Source organism: Schistocerca americana, chromosome 3, assembly GCF_021461395.2.
Source record: "Schistocerca americana isolate TAMUIC-IGC-003095 chromosome 3, iqSchAmer2.1, whole genome shotgun sequence".
In the NCBI taxonomy this organism is placed as follows: Eukaryota; Metazoa; Arthropoda; class Insecta; order Orthoptera; family Acrididae; genus Schistocerca; species Schistocerca americana.
Window position 1 is genome coordinate 271,911,423 of NC_060121.1, and position 24,383 is coordinate 271,935,805.

General features: G+C 36.8%; 1 protein-coding gene across 9 annotated transcripts in view; it reads left to right on the top strand.

The window, feature by feature from the left end:
- Positions 1-24,383, top strand: part of LOC124606748 (serine/threonine-protein kinase tousled-like 2) — a 583,729-nt gene that overhangs the window by 543,092 nt on the left and 16,254 nt on the right. For 8 of the 9 annotated variants that reach the window (XM_047138785.1, XM_047138788.1, XM_047138789.1 and 5 more), the window contains 9 exons: positions 315-405; positions 1,099-1,358; positions 14,441-14,575; positions 14,989-15,081; positions 16,104-16,351; positions 20,612-20,837; positions 20,920-21,123; positions 23,064-23,155; positions 23,246-23,393. In XM_047138785.1, coding sequence (XP_046994741.1) covers positions 315-405; positions 1,099-1,358; positions 14,441-14,575; positions 14,989-15,081; positions 16,104-16,351; positions 20,612-20,837; positions 20,920-21,123; positions 23,064-23,155; positions 23,246-23,393 — 1,497 coding nt within the window. The remainder of the gene's footprint in view (positions 1-314; positions 406-1,098; positions 1,359-14,440; positions 14,576-14,988; positions 15,082-16,103; positions 16,352-20,611; positions 20,838-20,919; positions 21,124-23,063; positions 23,156-23,245; positions 23,394-24,383) is intronic. The other variant, XM_047138787.1, reaches the window with a different exon arrangement.

Consider the following 24,383-nt stretch of genomic DNA (forward strand, 5'->3'; position numbering starts at 1 on the left):
TTATCAATATATATGTTGATTATTCGGGCGTAATTACGGATATTGTCATAATTTTGTTACTCAGAACTGAGCCGTTTATGCCAGATGTGTGTCTTTCTTGTTTAACTTTACAGTAATTACGTTTATAATAAAAGTCACATTTCATCAAATATTCTTTAGCCTTGTCACTTCAATTCTGTTGATTCACTATAAATTATTATGGAAGGTTATGATCAAAACAAATGTACTTTTAAAATATCAGTTCCCCACTTTCTAATACTGACAATTCTAGTGAGCTTGGCAAATGCACACACTAATTTATTTCCTCTCCTCAGATGTCAGCTGGTTCTCAAATTCAGATGGCACCACAGACAAATGTCAATTCGGGCCAACCAGTTCATAGTCAAGACTCCAATATGAGTACAGGTAAGTTTTGAAAGAAATAATTTGTTCTAGTTTACAAACAATTCAGATTTATCAAATGCAACAAATCTTTCCTGTGTTCTTGATTTTCCATTTAGTCTCATTAATGTAATGTTAGTTCTATGGTAGACCTGCCTCATAGTTTTAATCTACATACGTTTTACTAATTTAGTTTTATTCTTTCACTGATAATCTTATCATTAAAAGCTAAATGTTGAGTGAAATCCAGTTGATACAGTGTCATTCTTGACTTAGTATCTGTCCTGAGTTTTTTTTTTTGCTATGTAATTGTGAGGCTGAAGTGTTGTGGTATTGTGACAACTTGGTGTTTGAGAAGGTAATTTAGTAGATTGAAACTGTTGTTTTTGCTGAAACAATTTGTAGCCTACACTGTTCTCATTATTGGCGACAGGAAGTTTGTGATGTCAGTTTGAACATGCTAGTAGTGTCATTAGCACAGTAATAATACAGAGAAAATTAAGGTAATTAGTTTGTTTCTGTGTATATTGTGATTAATGTAGTCAGCAATCAAGTATCACTATTGGCATATAATACATTCAAAACTCCATTTACAGTGTTAGGACAATGGACATAACTTTGTAGAATGCAGTGAGTAACGAGAGGTATTTAGGACAGGGACATATTCAAGTGCTACTGTTTGTAGTGTTTGCTAAATGTGATAAACATTTGTTTCAGGTTCATCTCACAGTGACAAAGAGGTGGACCCAAATACTCCAGAGAAACTCCCTCGTTCAGCTTCAGAGCAAAGAAAGCGTAAGCGAAAGGTGGATGATGGAGGAGGGGGAACGGTTGTGGGTGCGGGAGTACCAGTGGGGGCAAAGGGGGCAAGGGCTAGTGACAACAAGAAGATGACAGAATATTTCCCAAAGCATGCGAGCAACAGTCCGATTAGGCACGGGGGCTCTAAAAGTCCATCACCACAGCAAGGGTTTATGGTAAGTGTATGCACAGCTTTTATGCATTATAATTTTGAAGCCAGTCCTGACTGTCAATTTAGACAAACATAGTGTGCATTTTAACCAGAAGTTTTCTTCTAAAACGGCAGATATTATGCAGTGGTAAACATTTTGTTGCTATAATCTGTGAAACATTTCATGCTATGCATGTAGGGTGTTCTGCAGTCCCTTTCTGTATGTACTTGGCTCTTGAATAATGTAAGAAAAGGGAGCAACAAAACTGATTAGCTTTTTTAGTGATTTTTAACATGCCATGTCAGGTGTTTGTGTCCTGTGAAAATTATGTGGGTGGAATAAAATGGAAAACATTAGCATTTGTGGTTGAGTTGCATGGAGTAAAAAGTGTGGAATGTAAGTGAAGTTTTTATAAGAAACCAATGTGTAAGAATCAAGGTTAAAAGTTGGGCGGCAGTATAGGAGTAATCTTTCAAATATAAAGGACAGAATAATAGTTCTTAAGTTCAATATGTTTGTGTTACATATAAATTTCGTTAGTCTTAGCTCTTCAGTAAAATTGGAATTGCACATAAACTGCTTAACTGTGAATATTGTTTTGAATTAGCACACTTGCACAGTATGTAGTGAAGTCACTCAACGTAGGCCATTGTAGCAAGTATTAAGTGTGACAAGTTGTTGAATGACAGTCCTGATATCTTAAGTGTGGTGCAAAAAGAGTTGACAGCTACAAACTCGTGAAAAGGGTTTTATCAAAGTATTTGTGAATAGTAATAGTAATGTCTACTATGTGTTGTACAATTCAGTATACACAATCGTGACTCGAATTTGTAATTTTACTGTAAAATTTAAACGAAAGTGAAATTTTGGTCTTTGGGAGAAAGTGAAAATATTTTTATAATGCATAGTGTAGTGATGCCTGCTCTGCTTACTAAAATGTTTCTGCAGTAATATTTTCCTTGTTTCACAGGCACAGTTTACCCCTCCTCCAGTTGTCAGGCTGATGTACCTCAAAGAAAATCTTAATTGGATTTCTATGAGTTTAGTAATTTCAAGAAAGATACTTTGGAATAAAAAAAAGCTATCTAAAATTTTATTACAGCTACTATGAATTACAAATATTTTCATTGATAAACTTTAAGTGCACTATTATAAGCCAGTTCTCTTGAACAGTACCTTCAGCTAACTGAAATATTTTTCAAGCTTGTTCTTAATTTTGATTATTGTCACTTATTTTGTGGAAGTGGCTAACGTTTCAGTTTTGTGAGGTAACATTCACATGGTTCTGGCTTGTGTTTGGAGATACTGTGTTACAGACTACATGCGAAAAATACCTTTTTTGACTAATAATCTAGGCTTTATTTCACGCTTCACAAAAGGAGACACCTGTTGTATGTAATAAATGAGATGATATGTTTCCAATTGATGTGCTTCTGACTTCAAAGTAATAATGGTTTACTTAATGTCACACACAAACATCGATTGCCAAATGGTTTATCTTCTTCTCATTCTTACATTTGTTCATAAATGTGTGAATTGTGATATGTCATTACTGGAGTTGGTTTTAACTATCCAATTAAAAAAAAAAGATAACCTTTGACAGTATCACTGCCATTGCATTCTTTTATAAAATGCTTTCATCTTCTCAGTCTTAGCATAATTCTCTGGTCCAGTATCATCAGATGTTCAGTATTGATTAGTTGTTTACTGAAATAGATGACTTGAAAGCTGGAAGGCGTCATCGTGCTGGCAGACTAATTGGCAGTGTGATAAGACACTGGACTTGTATTTGAGAGGATGGCAGTTCAAATCCCTATCAGGCCACCTAGACTTAAATTTTCTATTTTCCTAATTTGCTTATGGTGAATACTGGAATGGTTTCTTAGAAAGGGAACAGCCAATTTCTTTCCATATCTTTTGGAGACCTGACATTGTGCACTGTCTCAATGTTCTTCACATTGATGGAGTGGAGTGCATGATATACTTTGTTGTTTTGTTTATAAATGCAGGGCCCTCAGTAGTGTCTCAAATCCACAATTCCCTTTTATTTAGTTATACTTAATTTGTACTTGTTAGTCAAAGGTTGCTTCACATAATGTTTAAAGGGATTTGTAGTGGTTGAAATACCAAAAACTTTTATAATATTCATCATTATTCATCACAAAACATGCGCACAGCCCCATTTCAGCATGATGGCAGTGTTGCCACCATAATATGGCAGCTTATTCCATTATTCTTATGGCATCGAACAGGCCCTATGTTACAAAGTGACTTTAAACGAAATGAATATTTCTCCAATTATCAATATTGCTGAAGACCAATTTTCAGTTTGATTCAGGAGATCAAAATTACGTTCTTGATCCTTCACCGGTTGTTGGTTCTGTTGACTTGGGTTGACATAGAGCAGAAAAGACTAAAATGATATAAAAATGTAAACACCGAAAATTAACATTACAGATAAAATGTGATTCACGTGTATATCGAAAGATTGCATTTTTATCACAATTACAAATCTGAACTAGAGTTTTTCAGGGAAAAGTCCCGCAACTAACACATTTGTATCCATGTTTTAATTAATATCAATTTGAACAATTTGTTTGGGTGAGATCTGTTATCTGTATCAAAGTATTTTGACCTTGTGAATTGACTGTGATCCTTCAAATAATCCAGAATGCTTATCAAAAGAAAAGGTTTAACTTGGTTTGAGCTGTGCTACCATATCAGGTTTTGCAGGACTATTTCATTGAAGTAATCCCCAACAAACCTAGAGTCCGACTACAAATAAAAGGTGGTTTTTGGCTTCCAGTAAATGTTTGTAAAGCTGAGCATAATTTCTAAAAGAAAAACCAAATACAAAAACTTGAAAGGCATGAGGAGAGCTGGTAATGTAAGTACAAGTAAAGACAAATATAGAAGGCAGAGAATTTAAAGTAATTTTATGTAGTCAAAAATTACAAAGGGACCAACTGTTGTTGTTAAAAATTAGGTTATGATGAACTTGGGACCTTCCATCTGAAACGGTAGACTGTGACTTAGTAGTGTTCCCAACCAATCTTTGATTTATGAAAAGAGCAGAAAATTTAAGAGAATTGTATCACAACATTAACCCCTTACCCTCCTTTCATTGTAACTAAAGATTGTTAGCATCTAGTAGACACTATGAACAAAGTGGCAATGTGGTAAAGGTTTTGAGACAAAAGGAGACAAGTTGGATTCATTGATATCTTCCGCAGAGGCTAGCTGCACGGTTTGCGGTGTCTTGCCCCAGTTTGCACAACTCCCTCCCCCACCCTGTCAAAGGCAACCCTCAGGCATGGGTGTGTGTTGTCATTAATGTAAGTTAAAGCTAAATTAAGTAATGTGTAAGCTTAGGAACTGATGACCTCAGCAGTTTCGCCCCATAGGAACTTAACACAATATTGATACCTAATACATTCCTTCAGCTTCCAGCAGTAACATAATAAATCAACATGCAACTGTCTCTTATAATCATGAATATCTCGGCAATCAAAGTATCTAGTACACCTGTGGGAATGCGAAGGTTTCGCCTGAGATGGTTCTTGATATTAATGCCTTTAGACCTATCGAAAAAATGAAAGTATCAGACCACTGGGGAATTGTAGGGGTGTTTATAGGAAGGTGTAATGTAGTTACCGTGTTTTGCAGACAGTAAGATGCTGTAGACCATAAGACACACCATAATTTTTAAGCAATTTTTAAAATAACATTTTTACCATTATTATTAGATTGCAAAGCTAGAATAAAAAAATTCTTAAATTGTAAAGCTGAACTGACCTCCAAAAGCCCTAAAAAAATCATCTGAACTTTCCTCCTCCATCATCGTCTCCCTCTTCATATATAAGATGGTCTTCACTGCCATCGAGAGCAGTGCTTATGTCACACTTCTTGACAGATTTAACAATAATGTCTTCTCTCACTCTAGACCACACCTGTTTTATCCACACTCACACTTGGTTGATTGTAGGTCATTTTAAAGCTCCCTTCGGCATGAATTCATATTGGGTTTCATCCATCTTCCATTCCTTTCTCATATTCACTTTAAAGCCTCGATAAATAGACTTCAGGAGGTAGCAGTTGTTAAGCAAGTCCTCCCACGAGAGTAACGGCAAGCTCTGTTTTTCCCTATTTCAGTTTCTCTTTCACCGAATTTTCCAGATGATGATTAAACTGATGTATCACAAGAAGAGAGAACTCTTCTTCAATAAAGCACCTTTCCTTCTCTCCTGCACTTTGCTAATCTATAATTTCAAATCAGCTTCATTTATCCAACCCTAATCATGTACGTGACCACCACTACCTGGAAGTAATTCAGTAGGTTCTGCCATTTTGTTCTTAAAAATGATTATTGGATTAAGTTTCGTACCATCAGTACAACATGAAGGGACAACACTGTAAAGCATATTTTCATGTTTACTTTATTTTTATAGGTAGTTTTTAGCACCTTTCATGTCAACATTTCTGTTCGTCTATACTCAATGTTTTGGCTTAGTTCCACACTGGTTTTGTTTCATCTTGGATAATAATGTGATGGAAAGATAATATTTTATCTTCATACTCTTGTGGAATTTTCTGAGATACTTTGGTTTCAGTTCGTATGCTAAGTCCGTGACACTTCATAAACCTGTAACACCAGCTTACTCCACCTTTAAAATTTGTTAATTTCCACTATGGCTTAGGAGTGTGTATTTGAATCATTTTTGTATTAATTCCATTGCCATTTTGGCAGCATCCTTGAATCCATTTCATTACATCAAGTTTTGGTAATTTTCCATTCAGTCCTCTATTAGCACAGTTCATCAATTTATTTATTTTCAGTTATTCTTCGCTAGCCCGCCAATCACAAAACGGTTTTTTCTGTTGATGGAGGGCTGAAATGCCTCTGTCAGCCTCTCAGCTGCTCTGTTTCCATGATGATCTGCATATGCTATTTCTTTCAATTTATGGGCAACATCATATAAATACCTTTTACTTTTTTCCATTACAAAACTAACTGCTGACAAAAATAGTCCTGTTACCAGTAACACAAGTATTGTGAATATCTACAACTCATGTTCATCACAGTGCACTGCTACTGCCAGTTGAGTCCAATGTTGCAAGATAGAGAGAAGTTACCAGTGACATCAAATATATGGCCATTTTTAAGAGTGGCAAGAATTTTAACTGAAACAGATGAATTTTAGAGGCAATTTTTCGAAGGAAAAATGCATAATATGCAATTTTGTCATATGATGACATATTGGAGACCGTGGCTGTTTTTGAAGACAAATGTTGATCGTGTTAGGACAGCAACCAGCCACAAATTTACTTTGAGTTCCTTTATTCAAAGGAAACCGTTACCGGTTTCGAATCGTTGCGATTCATCATCAGACGGTTTACACGCTTTCTTTCTACATTTGGTGTGTTTTTACAGGTTAATTGTCCTAAAATATAAATAAAACACAATTACAAACACACCAAATGTAGAAAGAAAGCGTGTAAACCGTCTGATGATGAATCGCAACGATTCGAAACCGGTAACGGTTTCCTGTGAATAAAGGAACTCAAAGTAAATTTGTGGCTGGTTGCTGTCCTAACACGATCAATGCATAATATAATCCATAAAATTACAATAGATTACACTCTGTGGTGTCAACAAAACTTCCATCTCAGTCTTACCTAGACCTTAGGCTGTGTTATAGATATCTCCATTTACTGCCATTTGTGAGAGCATTGGTTAAAGCGAGTATTATTGCAGGCTTCAGTATACAGAATTAAATAATTTTTGGTGTATGCTAGAAATTTTACTTTGAGAAGACCATGGCCATGGTGCTGCTCCAATTACGTCAAGTCTGAACTTGTGCAGTCTGCAGTAATCTTGCTGACAGAAAATGAAACTACTAGCATTCTTTTTTACTTATTTGTAATCTGAAACTTTCATATGCTGCTATAGTCTTGTCCACAGTAGTCCCTATGGAGGCTGGCTATAATGTTCAAACGTTGGAAAAAGGATAAGAAAGAACTTTGCTGTAGCTGCTTAGAACCCAACTGCTTCGGAGTGTCAGCCCGATGTACAAAAATCGGCATTGGAGCTGATGTGGGCATTACTCCACAGTGCCATCCTCAGCATGGTCCTAGGGGATGTTATTTGCAGATTGCCTTCCTAGGGTGAGGAAGAACACAATTATGTCCTCCTCCCTCCCCCCCCCCCCCCCCCCCCCCCCCCCACACACACACACACACACACACACACACACACACACACACACACACACACACCACACTCAAATACACTGCCTGAAACTTTTGATCACGTACACATTAAAACAGCTTGTGGTTACGTTTTGGGTCGGCGGTAAAGACTGTTTAGTCTGTTTTCCTGAAGTCTGTCACTTGCCGCTGTGCAAGTATATTTTAGCTATAAATCTTTCTTACAGAATATGCAATTTGTTATGAATTCAATTTTTTTTCCTCCAACCATTTTGAACTTTCGGTGGAAAGAAAGAGAGCTTGTTGATATCAATCAAAGATTTGTTTCCGTCACTTGTCTATAACTTCAAACTATGGCACTGGCCAAAAATGGCTTCTAGCAAAAGAACTCACCTTCATGTATCTGTACATGAAATGTGAAATTGTTAGCAGCTGGCATGTAGTATGCTGCTTGTGATGACAGAGAAACAGTAAAATGTCTGATCCCATGCAGTCATCAACCATTTGATGTCCACTGGTGGATAAAGGCCTCCTCTACACTTCTCCTTAGAGCAGGGTCTTGAACTGTAAGCGTCAGTGTTCATGCACAGTTTCTGATATCGCCCACTAACCTCACATTAGGTTGTGTGGGTGCCGCAAGGTTCGGTCTTGGGTCGTCTGCTGTTCTTAGTGTATATTAATGACTTGCCATTCTATATTCACAAAGATGCAAAGCTGGTACTTTTTACCGATGATAAAAGTATAGCTATCATGCCCAACAGTCAAGAATTAACTGGTAAAATTGTAAATGATGATTTTCAGAAAACCATTAAGTGGTTCTGTGCAAATGGGCTATCATAAAAGTTTGACAAAACACAGTATATACAGTTCCACACAGTAAATGGAATGACACCATTAATAAATATAGACTTTGATCAGAAATTGGTAGCTAAGGTAGAATAGTCAAAATTTCTAGGTGTATGCATTGATGAGGGGTTGAACTGGAAAAAACACACTAAGGATCTGCTGAAACGTTTGAGTTCAGCTACTTACGCTATTAGGGTCATTGCAAATTTTGGTGATATACATCTGAGTAAATTAGCTTACCATGCCTATTTTCATTCTCTGCTTTCGTATGGCATCATATTCTAGGGTAACTCATCATTGAGTAAAAGAGTGTTCATTGCACAAAAGCGTGTAATCAGAATAATTGCTGGAGCTCATCCAAGATCGTCCTGCAGACACTTATTTAAAGAGCTAGAAATCTTCACTGTAGCCTCACAATATATATATTCACTTCTGAAATTTGTTATTGACAATCCGAAGGAATTCAGAAGTAATAGCAGTGTACACGGCTGCAACACTAGGAGAAAGGATGATCTTCACTACTCAAGGTTAAATCTAACTTTGGCTCAGAAGGGGGTAAATTATGCTGCCACAAAAGTCTTTGGTCACTTACCCTAATAGCATCAAAAGTCTGACAGATAGCCATATAGCATTTAAAAGGAAATTAAAAGAATTTCTTGATGGCAACTCCTTCTATTCATTAGATGAATTTTTGGATATAGTAAGTGGGTAATTTACCAACCTCCATAAATAAAATTAAAAATGTTGAATGTCATGTAATATTTTGTCTAATGTAATATCTTGTCTAATGTAATATCTTGTATAGACACATTCCACATCATTATGAAGTGTCGTATTCATGATCTATGGAACAAGTACTAATTTAATATAATCTATCAGATCTTGGAATTACGATTGGTTTCACCACATGCTCACCTGTTTACATGTTGTCACTTCATTTTCATTAGAGCCATAATTCCAATGTTAACTCATTTCGTTCTGTGGTATATTTCTTTTCATTGCTCTGCAAGTATTTCCCGTCAGGCAGAGCAACCATCTGTTTTTTGAGTCTTTTTTTCCTATTGAAAATGTCTCATTGCCAATAATGACAATGTGGACTTCTTACCTTCTAATTTAACACACATTACAATTCTCATTTGTATAATTTGTATCTAGTTTATAGAAATTACTACCTACAAGTAGTTTATGTTCTCCCCACTTATATTTTTCATTTCCTGTCCATTCAGTTGCCAAATTCAACCGTCCTAAGTAAAAAACAACTTAGTGAAATCGGACATGGAAATTCAAGGTTGGAATATCAACAGGGTTATGAAAAGGATAGATTGTTAATTACCATTAAGATGACATGTTGAATTGCTAACAGGTGCAAGGAAAAGACTACCGTATTTACTCGAATCTAAGCCGCACCTGAAAAATGAGATTCGAAATAAAGGAAAAAAAATTTCCCGAATCTAAGCCGCACGTGAAATTTGAGACTCGAAATTCAAAGGGGGGGGGGGGGGAGGGAGGGAGGGAAAGTTTTAGACCGCACCTCCAAATCGAAACAAAGTTGGTCCATTGTAATACGAGACACAATTTAGGTCGAATGAATGATGATGCAGCTACAGTAGTTTGGTTCGAGTCGTAAGCTTAGCAGTTAAGCTTTACCAGGTAGCCATTGCTATGCATCAGGCGCTCCGTCCGTATTTATACGGGTACCCTTCCTTTCTCACATGCTTCGTCTGGTTTGAATCAATTGCTTATTTTGCTTTGATCTGATAAGTGCCGTTTTCTTTGTTATAGGTGTTTACGTCACTCTAAGCTGAAAATGCATTACTGTACTGTGTCATGCATTGTTTGTTGCATTCTGATAGTGCGTGTTAATGGCCTGTCGCCGATCGCGGCATGGCTTGCTTTTGTACACGCTACCGCCGCTTACAATTAAAAAAAAAAAGAGAAATCGTCTCATTAGCGAAACAATGGCAAGAGACTGCTATTTGTTGTTACTCACACTGCTGCTTTCTTTGATAATGATTAACAAGAACCAAATAATAGACTGCGTATGATAGAACATGTTCTGAACGAGAGTTGGGCGAAAATTTTTCTCTGTTTGAAAATCTTTGCGGCCGCTTCTTTAGTACATCAAATTCTGCACAGAAATTAGTCATCTTAGATTTAAAAATCTAGTCAGTTGCCGTGCTTCATTTCTGACTGTATCACTATTAGGCATAAGAATAATACAAATATAAACATGACACGATATGTATATTCTTCTGCGTTTGCTGTTGTCTCACTCTAGTTTCGTAGTTCATTAGGCAGACAGGATTTAAATGAGATAGCTGCAAACACGAAAGAATACATGGCAAAATGTTTATATCCGTATTCTTTCTTATGGTGAAGAGAATACTGCATGTGATTCACATTTCGTCAGGTTCCTATTAACAACCATCTCTTCTCACAGCTAGGAAAAAAATCAGAACGTAGAGTTGGCCATATTGACAAACATCCCAAACAGTCCTGCCTGTCGGATTTTCGTAGTACATTAAAATTCTGCTACATTCGAAGATGAACAATACGGAATTTATATTTAGTTCGTTGGATAATGTATGAAAATGCAGTGGTCGAAACCCAGGGCGGAGGAAAAAAAGCTCGTCTTCCACCTTTTTTAAATTTATTTACTGACGCAGAGGTTTTGGCGCCAGTATTTATCTTTGTGCCTACAAAGCATGCCTGTGTAGCGCTACATATATTCGACGGCAGAAGTTAGTTGCGGTGGCACCTACCAACATGTTTTAGAACTTCCGCTTGCTTTGTACTCGATTCTAAGCCGCAGGCGGTTTCTTGGATTACAAAAACCGGAAAAAAAGTGCGGCTTAGATTCGAGTAAATACGGTATTGTACGCTGAGCTTTGGCCAGAACGCCTTCAGAAAAAAAACACATGTTCGCACAAGCAAGCAAGCATGCCTTGTGTGTGTGTGTGTGTGTGTGTGTGTGTGTGTGTGTTTTTGTTTGTTTGTTTGTTGGTTTGTTTGTTTGTTCGGGGGGGGGGGGGGGGCGGGCATGATAAGAGTACTTTGGCCAAATGCTCAGTCTTTCAGTTGTGCCTGTCTGCAGGTCAGCTTCCTATCTTTACAGTGAGTAGCAATCTATCCTTTCCATAATATCATTAACAACTTAACTGATTCTAACACATTGTCAGTTTTTAATTTCTGTATGTGCCTTTTACATTATTTTTGTGGTGTATTTTCAGGCCTACTCGCATACTTGCTGTGTCAAGTTTTCCATTTGTTGTTTATCTCCATTTGAGGTGAACATTATAATGTCATTTGCAAAAGGTGGTCCATATATGTTTCATTGGCGCACATTTCTTCTTAAGTTTCCAAGTTTAAGGAACATAAATCTTGATCAGAATAGTTTTGTTCATAAGGAATATCTGTGTTGAACACCGCTTTATTCTCACAGACAAAGTCTCATAGAATATGTAGATTTGATGTATCCATTCTTCAGTTTACTGACATATATTGAATCAGAGAATTATTTCTCACTGGCTGTTGGAAAAGGCTTTGTTAGTAACCAATCAAAAGTTTTCTCAAAATATATTAGTATCGAGCAAAATTTAATTGATACTTATGGTCTTGGTGTGTAGTTTTGTTTGGCACAAGCTTTATAGTATAATTTTGTTTGAGATTTAAAAATTACCTGTTGTGTTCTATTCATTTTTAATCAGTGGCTTTTTACAGTTTGTCTGGCTTTTGCTATTAACTATATGATAACTTTGACATTTTTTTGTTTAATTTTGACCGGCCGCAGTGGCGAGCGGTTCTAAGCGCTTCAGTCCGGAACCGCGCGGCTGTTACGGTCGCATGTTCGAATCCTGCCTCGGGCATGGATGTGTGTGATGTCCTTAGGTTAGTTAGGTTTAAGTAGTTCTAAGTTCTAGGGGACTGATGACCTCAGATGTTAAGTCCCATAGTGCTCAGTCATTTGAACCATTTGTTTAATTTTGTCCCTGTCAAGACTGACTTTCCTTCGTTTTGTGAAGGATGTGTTTAATACAGTCCTGCTCTTCGTAAATCTACTAATTTATTGCCTTTGTTATTTATGGTATACTTTTTTTTCCATTGGAAATACCTTGAATGAAAGTTAATTTTCAGACACTAGTATGCAGCAGGTTGCTGTAGAGCATAAGCAGTGCCTGGTTTCCTGGCTCATACTAGCATTTTTCTATTGCGTGAAGTCTCAGCTGGACAGGTGAACTGAGTACATTGTTCACTGTGGTTTCTCTGCTACTATAGACCACGTGTATCTGTACAAAAGGGGCTAACACACTGAATTTATTAAACATAAGAAAAAGTGGAGATACTTTAACTGATTCAAGCCAACCAAATTTATTGTAGTGTAGTAGTACACATTTTCCCATATTAAGCAGTACTAGAATTTGAAGCCATTCTCTGGGCATTAAATCTTGGCAGCATAGTTTTTTAGCAATTACAAATTATTTTATTGCTGGTTTTCAAACTGCCCCCTTAATACCCTCATTCCCAGTTGAATACATGTGTACAGTGGTCTAGGAAACAACTGTACTGTGATTGAGTAAAGGGGACCATGAAAGGATTATTTCCATTTAGAGGCTTATGAAACAGTTGCACCAAAGAAACCCTGAAAACTACCTGCAGTGATAGTATGCTTTTGGTGTTGTAGCAGATTCGATGATTCTTTTTTTTTTTAGATTAGAAATCCTAAAATAACTCGTTCACCCATCGCGCTGATAAAACACCATACTTTGCTACCTTGCAGAACACTTCAGTTAAAACTTAGGATTTATGACAACTGGCAGGAGATGAAACTAAGAGGCCTGCTCATTGTTAATTATTGTAATTAACAACTATATAAAAATTTGATCATGCCATAAAAGTACATTCAAATTACATAAAGCCTGTCTATTAACTGAAGAGTTCAAAGCAGCAGAACAGATATCTTCACATGCTATGTTAGACTTTGGAAAGTTTTTGAATAGTGATAGTTCAGTATGACGGAATGTAAAAAGAAAAGTTGATGAATACCAGAGGCTAATCTTTTAAGCACAAACAAACCTAGTGACAGTGTCAAAGAACTAGTGTGCATGACCAAATTTACACAAGAAGCTAGCTCTTATAACGTAGCAATGCAGTTAATTTGAGACACTCATAAGTTGGGCATGTAAGATAACATAATGTCTCAAGTAATCATAGTTGTTTGAGGACAGTAATCTGGAATGATTTCTTGGCTGGTGTAAATAATTGAGAGTTTGAATATACATTACACTTACAATTTTCAGTGCTCTATGGTTTTTACACCAGAATAATACTCTTGGTGTAAAATTCCATTGTACTCCCTCAGTTCTTCTCTTACTGTTTGCCACCTTCTTTTTTCTTCTTTTCCTTGTATTTACTTTGTTTTGGCAACATGCTTAAGTTTTCAAGCTACCTTTGTCACATTTTCGGTGCACATTTTATTAAAATTATGTTTGCGTTTTACATCTTATTATGGAATCTCCAGCAGCTGAAGTTTTCTGTTTACTAGCAAATGTCTGTATTACATTCATGAAATGAAATGGTCAACTACAGACAAGATGGTGGGCATAAATTCCTCATCTTTCTTCAGTTTCAGTGAAACATGAGTGTTGGATTTTTTTCTTGTGAAGTGCAGAAGTTAGTTATGTGCTGTGGTGCAACCTGTTTTGCTTGTGGTTTCCATAGGTAGTTGAAGAAATTGTATCACATTGATAAAAAAAATGCAAAAATGGGAGTGTAAAGGTGGAGACAGCCAACACTTTCAAGGTCCTTATGTATTTTACAGAATGGTTTGGCAGTATTCCCATAATAATTAATCTGCTGCTGAAGATGCAAGCATAAACAGATTTCATTCTGTACGTTATAGATGATCAGCATTTTAAAAATTATACATATACTTAAACCACAGTCAGTTATTCCAAATCAATATATTTTCTGTTTAAATTCCATTCATTAGATTAATTTAGTGTAACTTAATATTGAAACTTTATTCACTTCAGAGAGTTAATAAGAGTAAGTAGTCACTTTTGTTACAGTACCCACCATCACCACAACCAATACTACAGTCCCCACAGACACCAGTTCAGGGTGTACCACCAGAGTACAGTATGATGCACCCTCCTAGGCCTCCACCTACGGTCAGCAAGCATGTTCAGGTAACTCAGTAAATGTAATTTCATTATTAATTATTGGACAAATATTAAAAATTCTGGAATCAGCAGTTGCAATAATTTAAGCTTATGAACAGTGCGTTATTGATAAGTACTATATTTTGTAGAGAAGTACAAAAGTTTAACTAATTCAGACCACCCATTTCACCTAGTAGATTAGAGAACTTACTTGCAAAGGTGTATAGAGAGGTGGTGGAGTGAAACCCAAGGAAGTGAAGTTCATAGATTTTATGTGAACAGTTACTAGAATAATCATAGCATCAGTGACATGGTGAGAAACTAGGACTTCTTGATAGACAACCTAATTAATACATGCTTTCATGATTACTGCTTCAGACATTTGAGTGGCAAAAATGTTATTTAATTCTCTCTCTCTCTCTCTCTCTCTCTCTCTGCAGACTGAATTAACATGCCAAAGGATACAAGAGTTTGAGACACAGGCTTCGTCTGACCTCGAGTTGCGGAACAATAAAATAGATGAGCTGAACCGGGTATGTGAGAGTATTAATGATATATCCTAACTAATTTACATGGGCAGGTTAAAATGTTTTTGCACATTGTCACTGAACATCAATTACATTGCAAAAAAGACACAACACAGTTTGCCTATCAGAAACTATTGTGCTATGAATTTCCATACTGCAGAAAATTCACGAAACCTGTCATAGTGTAGACTAATTTAGATGGGTTAATTTTCACTTCAGTTTCTGTGGACTAAGTCTGCTTTACTTTGCTTTAAATGACTTTTGATTCACTATCGATAATAAAGAATGGAGAAATTTTCGTAAATGATATGAAACAGTAGCTGATACTTGTAACAAGACAGCAATTGATAGAACTGAAAACTGCGAAACGTGGAATATATTTTGTGTGTGTGTGTGTGTGTGTGTGTGTGTGTGTGTGTGTGTGTGTGTGGGCGCGCGCGCGTTTGTAGAGTAACGTAATATAAATGTGAGCACTAGGATAGGTCTTCGGATGTGTACCCAATTGACAATGTTTGGAGTGTTATGGGCAGGGCATTCCAACCAGTTCAGTATTGTGATGATCTAATCAGCCAGTTGGAGAGAATTTGGCACATTATGCATCAGGAGTACACCCAACATTTGTTAGTGCAAAGCCAAGTGCTTGCATAACGGCTAGAAGTGGACCAATGCATTTTTGATTTGCTCAATTTGCATAGCTCTTTCTCTTGAATAAGTAGTCCAATTTTTTCTGAAATTGTAATACATAACATGTACCGATTTCTGTCCTGTTCCAGTTATTTGCTAGTGGTGTTTTTAATTATTATTGTAGATTATATTTTGGCATTGACTGATTAGCTGAAAATGAAGTTTTGCTTTCTAAAGTGCACAGTGGTGTGGAGGAAAGTGAACTCACATGGTGTTCAGAGTCTAAGTACAAAAAACTTTACTCGCATAAATATTGTTACTTTAAAAGTTCTGTAAATTTTAAGTTATAGCAATTGGAAAAAAAGTGGTAACGTATCGTCTATGGATAGCCTTTGTTTTTACAGTCAATGGAGGAGATGAGGCACCAAATAGCTCATCAACAGAAACAAATGGAGCAGCATAAATCTCACATAAATAAATGTATAGACGTTGTGAAGAAGTTACTAAAGGAGAAATCAAATATTGAGAAGAAAGAAGCACGGCAGAAATGTATGCAAAACAGATTGCGTTTGGGTCAGTTTGTTACTCAGAGGGTAGGGGCAACTTTCCAAGAGAACTGGACAGATGGATATGCTTTCCAGGAGCTTGCCAGGTATGTGATCTGCTGCACTAAACATTCATTTTGTTTTGTATTACTGTAGTGTATTAGCCATAGGTATTAGTGTGGTATACATATATAAAAACTAGACTCCAATGAAAACTCTGTGCTAATTGTGTATGTGTAGCAACAAGACTTGTATCTTAAGGCTGTAGAAACCTAACAATAACAAGAGAATAGGTGACAGTTTCAAACTTCCGAGAATAAGAAGGTAGAATAACATTGAGATCATGAAATTTGGAAAAGTAGAAGAAATTTGATTTATCAGCAATTTTAGTTGGTTGGGTGCAGTTCATCGTAAGTAATGTGTGTGTGAATTTGTTACAAATTAGGGCTTTATTCATTACATAACTCCATTAAAAGGGATCAAATAAGAAATTTTAGCATATATGGGAAGTACATTAGAGATAAAAGTACTCAGCAACTTTGATCGTAGATGAATTGGTGTTAGTAGATTCAATGGTTTTCTACTAAAGATGGTTGGGTGAGCATTGCAGTTTAATTTATAGAGATATGATTGTTGAGAATGTGGCTAGACCCCAGTAGTGACAGTACATGCAAACCAAACTTGGAAAGCATTTTCAGTGGTCAGTGTAATATCGTTTTTTCCTTATAGTTTTGTTTGCTGTTCATTATCATAGCAAACAAAATTGTAAGAGAAGAAAAAGCATATTGTAACAGTGACCACTGAGGATGCTTTAGAACAAAGTGAAACACATCTGGTCTTAATAAGACTCATTACTGTTGCAAAAATATGGAAATTAACCTATACAACTTACGGGAAATTAGTGCAGAGTGTTAGGTGCTTGGCTTTCCCTGAAAGATAGGATATTTTAAATTTAAATATATACAGTGCATTTTAAATAAGTTATGATTTTTGACAGTTCGGTACAGGGTGGGTGACCAGAAGTGTAGCTGCCAATGTCTGCTCATTCAGTTGATTTTAAAGAAACTATTAAGTAAAATGTGATTCCCACATATCTTATAGTTCCGTTAGTCAGCTTCATGATTTGCCTATCATTTCATTAATGGTCACTGTTGTTGTTTTTCAAGATACATAAACTACTGCAAGAAATTCTTAATATTTGCAGTGAAAAATAGGGATTGTAACGAATTTTCATTTGGCATGGTCACATGTTGCTGCATATGAATTCTGAAGGATATCATTGTCTCTAATCTCGAGAAAATGAAATGTATATAAAGTACTGTCACAAATGCTTATGCCAGTGAAAATGCTAGAATGAAATATTCATAAATCACTTGTATCTCATAAGTGCTTCAGATATTGAAACAAGATTTTGACAACTGATAGCACACAAAGAGAAGAGTATTTTGTCATTTGATTAATACGCGAAACTTCCATATCTGGCATAATATTCTAGTAACTACAGATTTTTTCCCCATCGAAATCGTACAATTTTTAATGGGCTAAGTTAGCTGGTGAAATGAGAATTACTGTAGGTTTTGCAACAATATAGAAGTGAAAAAATTACTCATTTGCTTTTGTACTGAGAATGGGCTTTTATTAAAATATTGACACATCTTGTCCCCAGTTACTGAGTGAATAATACAAGTTTTCAGGGTTGTTGTAATGTTAACTGCATTAGAATGTTAGTGAATGACTATTTGTAAACTCCCATAATTTGGCTGAACAAGCAGATTTTAACATGGGAACAAGAGAATTTAAGCACTACCCAAAACTTGCCACAGTCCTTCGTGAACCTATGTTTCCACAACTACGTTACTAATATGACTGACAACTCAAAAATGGTTGTGTGGTGTAAGATTTGCAGTAGCTTGTTTTGCCAGCATTTCAACCTTTCTTACCATAAACTTCCTGTTGTTTTTTGCCACATTACTTTTACCTGGGCCCAAACACTTTCAAATATATTTAAATAGGCATGATATGGCAGAAACCAAATTAAACTGTCCTTCAGTAATAGCTAGTGTGTTGATCTGGTAACATGCGGTTCTCAGCTTATATGGCACTAAAAGTTCTGATAGCTCTGCTTCACACATGCTAGGTTCACCTTTACCAAATGTAACATTTCTTTGTACCCAGGCCAAAATATCCACTTCCCTCCATGGCATTGTTGCTTTATCAATCACAACACAGCTGTATGGCATGTTGTCCATTACTATTGTCCTATTGTCAAGTTGAGAGAAATATTTTGCAGCAGAACATTATCTTTGCAGCTGGTGTGTGTGTGTGTGTGTGTGTGTGTGTGTGTGTGTGTGTGTGTGTGTGTGTGTGTGTGTTCTTGGATGATGACTGTTGTTAATTTTGTGTTCAGATGTAGTGCACTGTTACTATTAATGAAAGTCAACACAAAAGACTTGTTCACAATACCTGATGAAAGCAGAACATTCAATGCCAAAAAATACCATCTTGCAATGAGATCTGACAAACATCAATGCATCTAATGGATGACGCCATGTGGTAGTGTATATCTACGGCATGGCAACAAAGATACTTTATCAGATTGAACTGCTGGTGGTATAGTGGGGGAAGCCTGGCCCACTATGGCTGTTGCCTGGACAGTAAGTAGTGTCCTGTTGCCTCTGTGAAGCCAAACATGGAATGTCATAACCAATTTTAAACACACTATAGTTTATGTGATACAGTAAAGGATACTCTTGGAAATGTAAAAGAAATGGAAGGTGCAAATGAAAGTTGCACAACCAAATTGTAAATTAGAAATAGCGATGGTTTGGTTAATTTTTCTTGTAATGTGTGTGTTTTTCTCAGAAGTGTAGCTTGGCAGAGTGGAAATAAAGCTTCCTCGAGTAACTTAAAACCATTTCGACATGCAAACTCATTGTTTTTCTTGGATTTAATTGGATGTTATCTCAAATGTACACGATGTGATCAGACGTATCCGTACACCCCAAAAAAACGCAGTTTTTCATATTAAGTGGATTGTGCTGTCACCTGCTGCCAGGTACTCCATATCAACGACCTCAGTAGTCATTAGACACCGTGAGAGAGCAGAATGGTGTGCTCCGCAGAACTCGCTGACTTCAAACATGGTCAGGTCATTGAGTATCACTTGTGTCAAAGTCTGTACACAAGATTTCCACACTCCTAAACATCCCTAGGTCCACTGTTTCTGATGTTATAGTGGAGTGGAAACGTGAAGGAACACATACAGCACAAAAGCTTACAGGCCGACCTCGTCTGCTGACAGACCGCTGAAAGTTGAAGAGGGTCGTAATGTGTAATACGCAGACATCTATCCAGACCACCACACAGGAATTACAAATTGCATCAGGATAAACTGCAAGTACTTTGACAGTTCGGCGGGAGATGAAAGAACTTGGATTTCATGGTTGAGCGGCTGATCATAAGCCAGCCATCATGCCGGTAAATGCCAAACAATGCCTTGCTTGGTGTAAAGAGCATAAACATTGGACAATTGAACAATGGAAAAAATGTTGTGTGGAGTACACAATGTGGCGATCCAGTGGCAAGGTGTGGGTATGGCGAATGCGCAGTGAACATCATCTGGCAGCGTGTGTAGAGCCATCAATAAAATTTGGAGGCGGTGGTGTTATGGTGTGGTCATGTTTTGCATGGCACTATCACAGCACAGGCCCACATTGATGAGTTTGAAGCACCTTGCTTCCCACTGTTGAAGAGCAATCAGGGATGGTGATTGCCTCTTTCAACACGTTTGAGCACCTGTTCATCATGCACAGCCTGTGGTTACGTAACAATGACATCCCTGTAATGGACTGGCCTGCACACAGTCCTGACCTGAATCCTTCCTATAGAACTGCTTTGGGTTGTTTTGGAATGCCAACTTCATGCTAGGCCTTACTGACCAACGTTGATACCTCTCCTCAGTGCAGCACTCCATGAAGAATGGGCTGCCATTCCCCAATAAACCTTCCAGCACCTGATCGAACATATGCCCGAGAGAGTGGAAGCTGTCATCAAGGCTGGGGGGAGGGGGGCGGCAATACCATATTAAATTCCAGCATTATTGATGAAGGGTGCCACGAACTTCTAAGTTATTTTCAGCCAGATATCTGGATACTTTTGATTACATAGTGTAGTAACCTGCAGTGCATTCAGATAGATGTATGTTTAGTATGTACTAAGTTGAATTACTATCCTTGACACCTTTAGCATTCAAAGAAAAGTGTGAAAGTTTTGGAAATTACAGTCCTTGGGAGAGTCTGCTATTTACTGTAACTGAGTTTCTGATAATTCTTATTTTGTCTAGTAATCAATAATTTGTGTGTAAATAGGCGACAAGAAGAAATTACTGCAGAAAGAGAAGAAATAGATAGGCAAAAGAAAATGCTCTTAAAAAGGAGGCCATCAAATAATGAAACGGGTCGGAAACGTAATAGTGGTCAAGCAAGTCAAGGAGCAGCTATCCTGCATAATGGTACGGATGCCACGTTCCTGAAGCCTGATGCTGTTCCAGGCCTCTCTTGGCAAGAATACTATGAGTCTGATGAAATTCTTAAGGTGAGTATTCATTGACTCTCTCCACTCACTCTCTCACCTCTCCCAGTATTACACGATGAATGACATAAATATATTTGTTTAGCTGCGGCAAAGTGCCCTGAAAAAAGAAGACTCAGATCTGCAGCTAGAAATGGAGAAACTGGAACGGGAACGAAACCTTCATATTCGCGAATTGAAAAGAATTCACAATGAAGACCAGTCTCGTTTCAATAACCATCCTGTGCTGAATGAAAGGTACCTCTTGTTAATGCTGCTGGGTAAAGGTGGATTCAGTGAAGTTCATAAGGTAAGACATTTGAATGTATCCGTGAATATAACTTTTTATTCAGACCCTTTCCATTGATGAAAAGTAGAATTTTTTTCTCTGTCATTTAATAAAGAAAAATACAATAATTTGTCTGAAAATATGTAATTTGAGCAGATTTGTGATGCTCACTATAAAAATATGTACTTAATTAGTTTCCATATTCTTAGTTGACTTTCCTATTTTTTATCAGGCTACATAAATCAAAATGTCTGTTTACATGGTTGTGTGATAACAGTAATTAATCATAAGTGGTAAGCTAATTGTTTTCCAAATCAATTAATAGGGTAAATTAGAATGTTCCATTTAATAGGGGTTTCTAGGTGTTGACACCTTTGAATTTGTTGAATGTCTGAAAAATAATAAATTAGTTTGCTGTGATATGTAATACTTCAAAATAAAAACGACGCTATTATGGACAAATTAACTGATGGTGTAAATGTTGGGTACGTAATTCAGCAGAAAAATACATGCAAATTTTGATGCAGAATACTTGTGTTAGGACACCCAAAAGCTGTTATGGCTATTTCATGGATAGTAAGAGAAAATACAGGATAGGCCAAATAAAACTGGCCCAGAAAAATTTATAAAACTGATACAGAATTGAACCTTGCTACCCACAATAAAACAGCACATACCCAGTGTCTTACTTTACAGTCACAGTGTAAAAAAAGTGGAGGGACTGTTTGCTCAAGAGCTTAAAACATAGTGTACTTTCAAAACTTTCAGCTAAATCTATTGCAACACTTAGTGACAAAAATAGCTGAAACAGGCTGTGTAGTGAGTAAAACGATCCAGAGCTCTGATACCAAAAAAATGTGGCTTGAGTGAAGGAAATCTTGGAACAGTCTGACAAAATTTCAGTGCTGTTTATCTGTGCAAGTGAGAATTAAGAGATTGCCTGCACTTGCATGTTTAAATATTTAGTGTCCCGAGGAACTTCCGCATGTTTCAAAGTTTTGGAGTGCAGTAGAAACAGGACTTCTGGATCCTCAATTCTTCGTTTCTTCATGAGATGCGAGTTCACCCACTCCAAGTGCATGTGAACTCACAGAATGAGCACCATTATCCTTCAAAAAATTTGCATTGGTTCTTTGAAAAGCTGTTCCATAGTCACAAGTGATATTCAGTGCGCAATGTCAAGTGTCTGCATCGTACCACAGTTCTTTCACCAAACTGTTAATTCTAACTATTAAATCCAGAAACTAGTTACTGCATATGGGTATCAGCTCACAGAAGACGGATGGCTCTACAGAGGCAGTGCAGTCTTGGAGGCAGTGCAGTCTTGGAGCCACCTCCATTGTCTCCTCTCACCATGATTTTTACCTGTGGAAGAAATTGGTCAGGAGTACTCAAATAATCCTCAGAATCTGAAATAACTAAAAAGCAGTGTTATAGTTCCTATTGCTGCTATTCCTCAAACTGTTAAATGTGTCTAACAATAAATAAATTGAGCAGAGTGCTGCATTGATGTCAGTAGTGGCCATATTCTGTGATCTTATTTGGGAAGAGTCATTTCTGTGCCAGCCTTACTGTAAATATTTTCTGGGTCAGTTCTATTCCGCCCGCACTGAAGTTGCAGAATTTGTGTATGAATTATGAAGTGGCAGATTATGAATTATGAAGTGACAGATAAAATTTGCCTGATAAGTTTAAATGACTTGCACTGAGTCTTAAAAGGCAGTGAACCAGTTTCATGCATCTGACTTACAGGTCATATAACAGTTTGAAATATGGTTCAAAAATTGTATGTACTACCTATTGTAGAGCAAATTTTAATAAAATGCTATGCTAATCTTAAATAATACTGGTAGCAATATGATAGTACCCAACTACTTTGGTTTTGTCATTTTTCCACATGCTGTTTTAAGTTTCGTGGAAGTGTGGCTACTGACACACATTTTTTTTAATCATTCCAACAGGCCTTTGACTTGAAAGAGCAGAGGTACGTAGCATGCAAGGTACACCAATTAAATAAAGACTGGAAGGAAGATAAGAAAGCTAATTACATCAAGTAAGTGTGAAATGTATTTAACTGGTGAACTTTGTTAGTTGTCAGTAGGTATTAAAAACATAATTCTGCAATTAGAATTTCTTTTTACAGACATGCACTGAGGGAATACAACATTCATAAAGCGCTCGATCATCCTAGGGTTGTTAAGTTGTATGATGTATTTGAAATAGATGCCAATTCGTTTTGTACTGTTCTTGAATACTGTGATGGCCATGACCTGGATTTTTATTTGAAACAGGTGAGTTCATGCAAGTAGTAGCTAGCACATGGTACAATCCACATGTGTATAAACCACTAAAATAAAATTCAAATGGTTGAAAATTAGAATAATATAATTTCTGTTGCTTGTCAGGCAAATAAAATCGATAAGGAAATTGCGTTTCAGATACTAAGAAGGATTTTGTGTGACACACACACACACACACACACACACACACACACACACACACACACGCGCACTCACCCACACTTCTATGGCTACAGAAATACAATCTTATTTTGAAGAATTCCAGTGGGTAGGGTGTACCAAATTAGCAATGCCTTCATTCAAATGGGCCAGAGATTTCTCTGCACCGAACAATTGTGTGACAATTGACTCTTTAAGTGCCAGTGCAAGGGATGCGAGAAGCTATGAACTGACCACTACAACACTCTAAACCTCTGTTTAAATATTGACAGTTTTGTGAAACGTAGGAAGAAATAGTATTAAATTCTGTCACCTTACAAACTTTGGTTGTATTTGAATAGGTTTGCAATAACAATTGTCGTAAAAGTATGGTTACAATGTACATACATTTATGCTGCTTTTTAAGTAAAGGTAACATTCAGATGTGAAAATCTTGCCCTCTTAAAACCATTATTTGATTTTGAACCAAAGTCAGTATTTTATTTTGTTATGAGAAACTTTAATTATTCCCAAGTGAGTTGCAAGTCAGAAATTCTGTCGTCGTTCACAAGCTGTATTAGAAAACTGAGGGGAAAATGTCACTAACTTCATACCAAGATGGTATCATTCAGGTGAAACAAGAAAGAAAATTAATCCAGTATGAAATGTCTAACAAACAAAATAATTCAAATCAAACCAATTGCAGCTGTTATCACAAGAATAAGTTACTGCGGAAAGACGTATTGTGGAGATTGTACCAACAGACGTCACTAGATTGCAGGGAGAGCTGACCCCTGTTAGTAGGGTGGTGATTATGATGTTTAAAAATAGTGATACCACAGA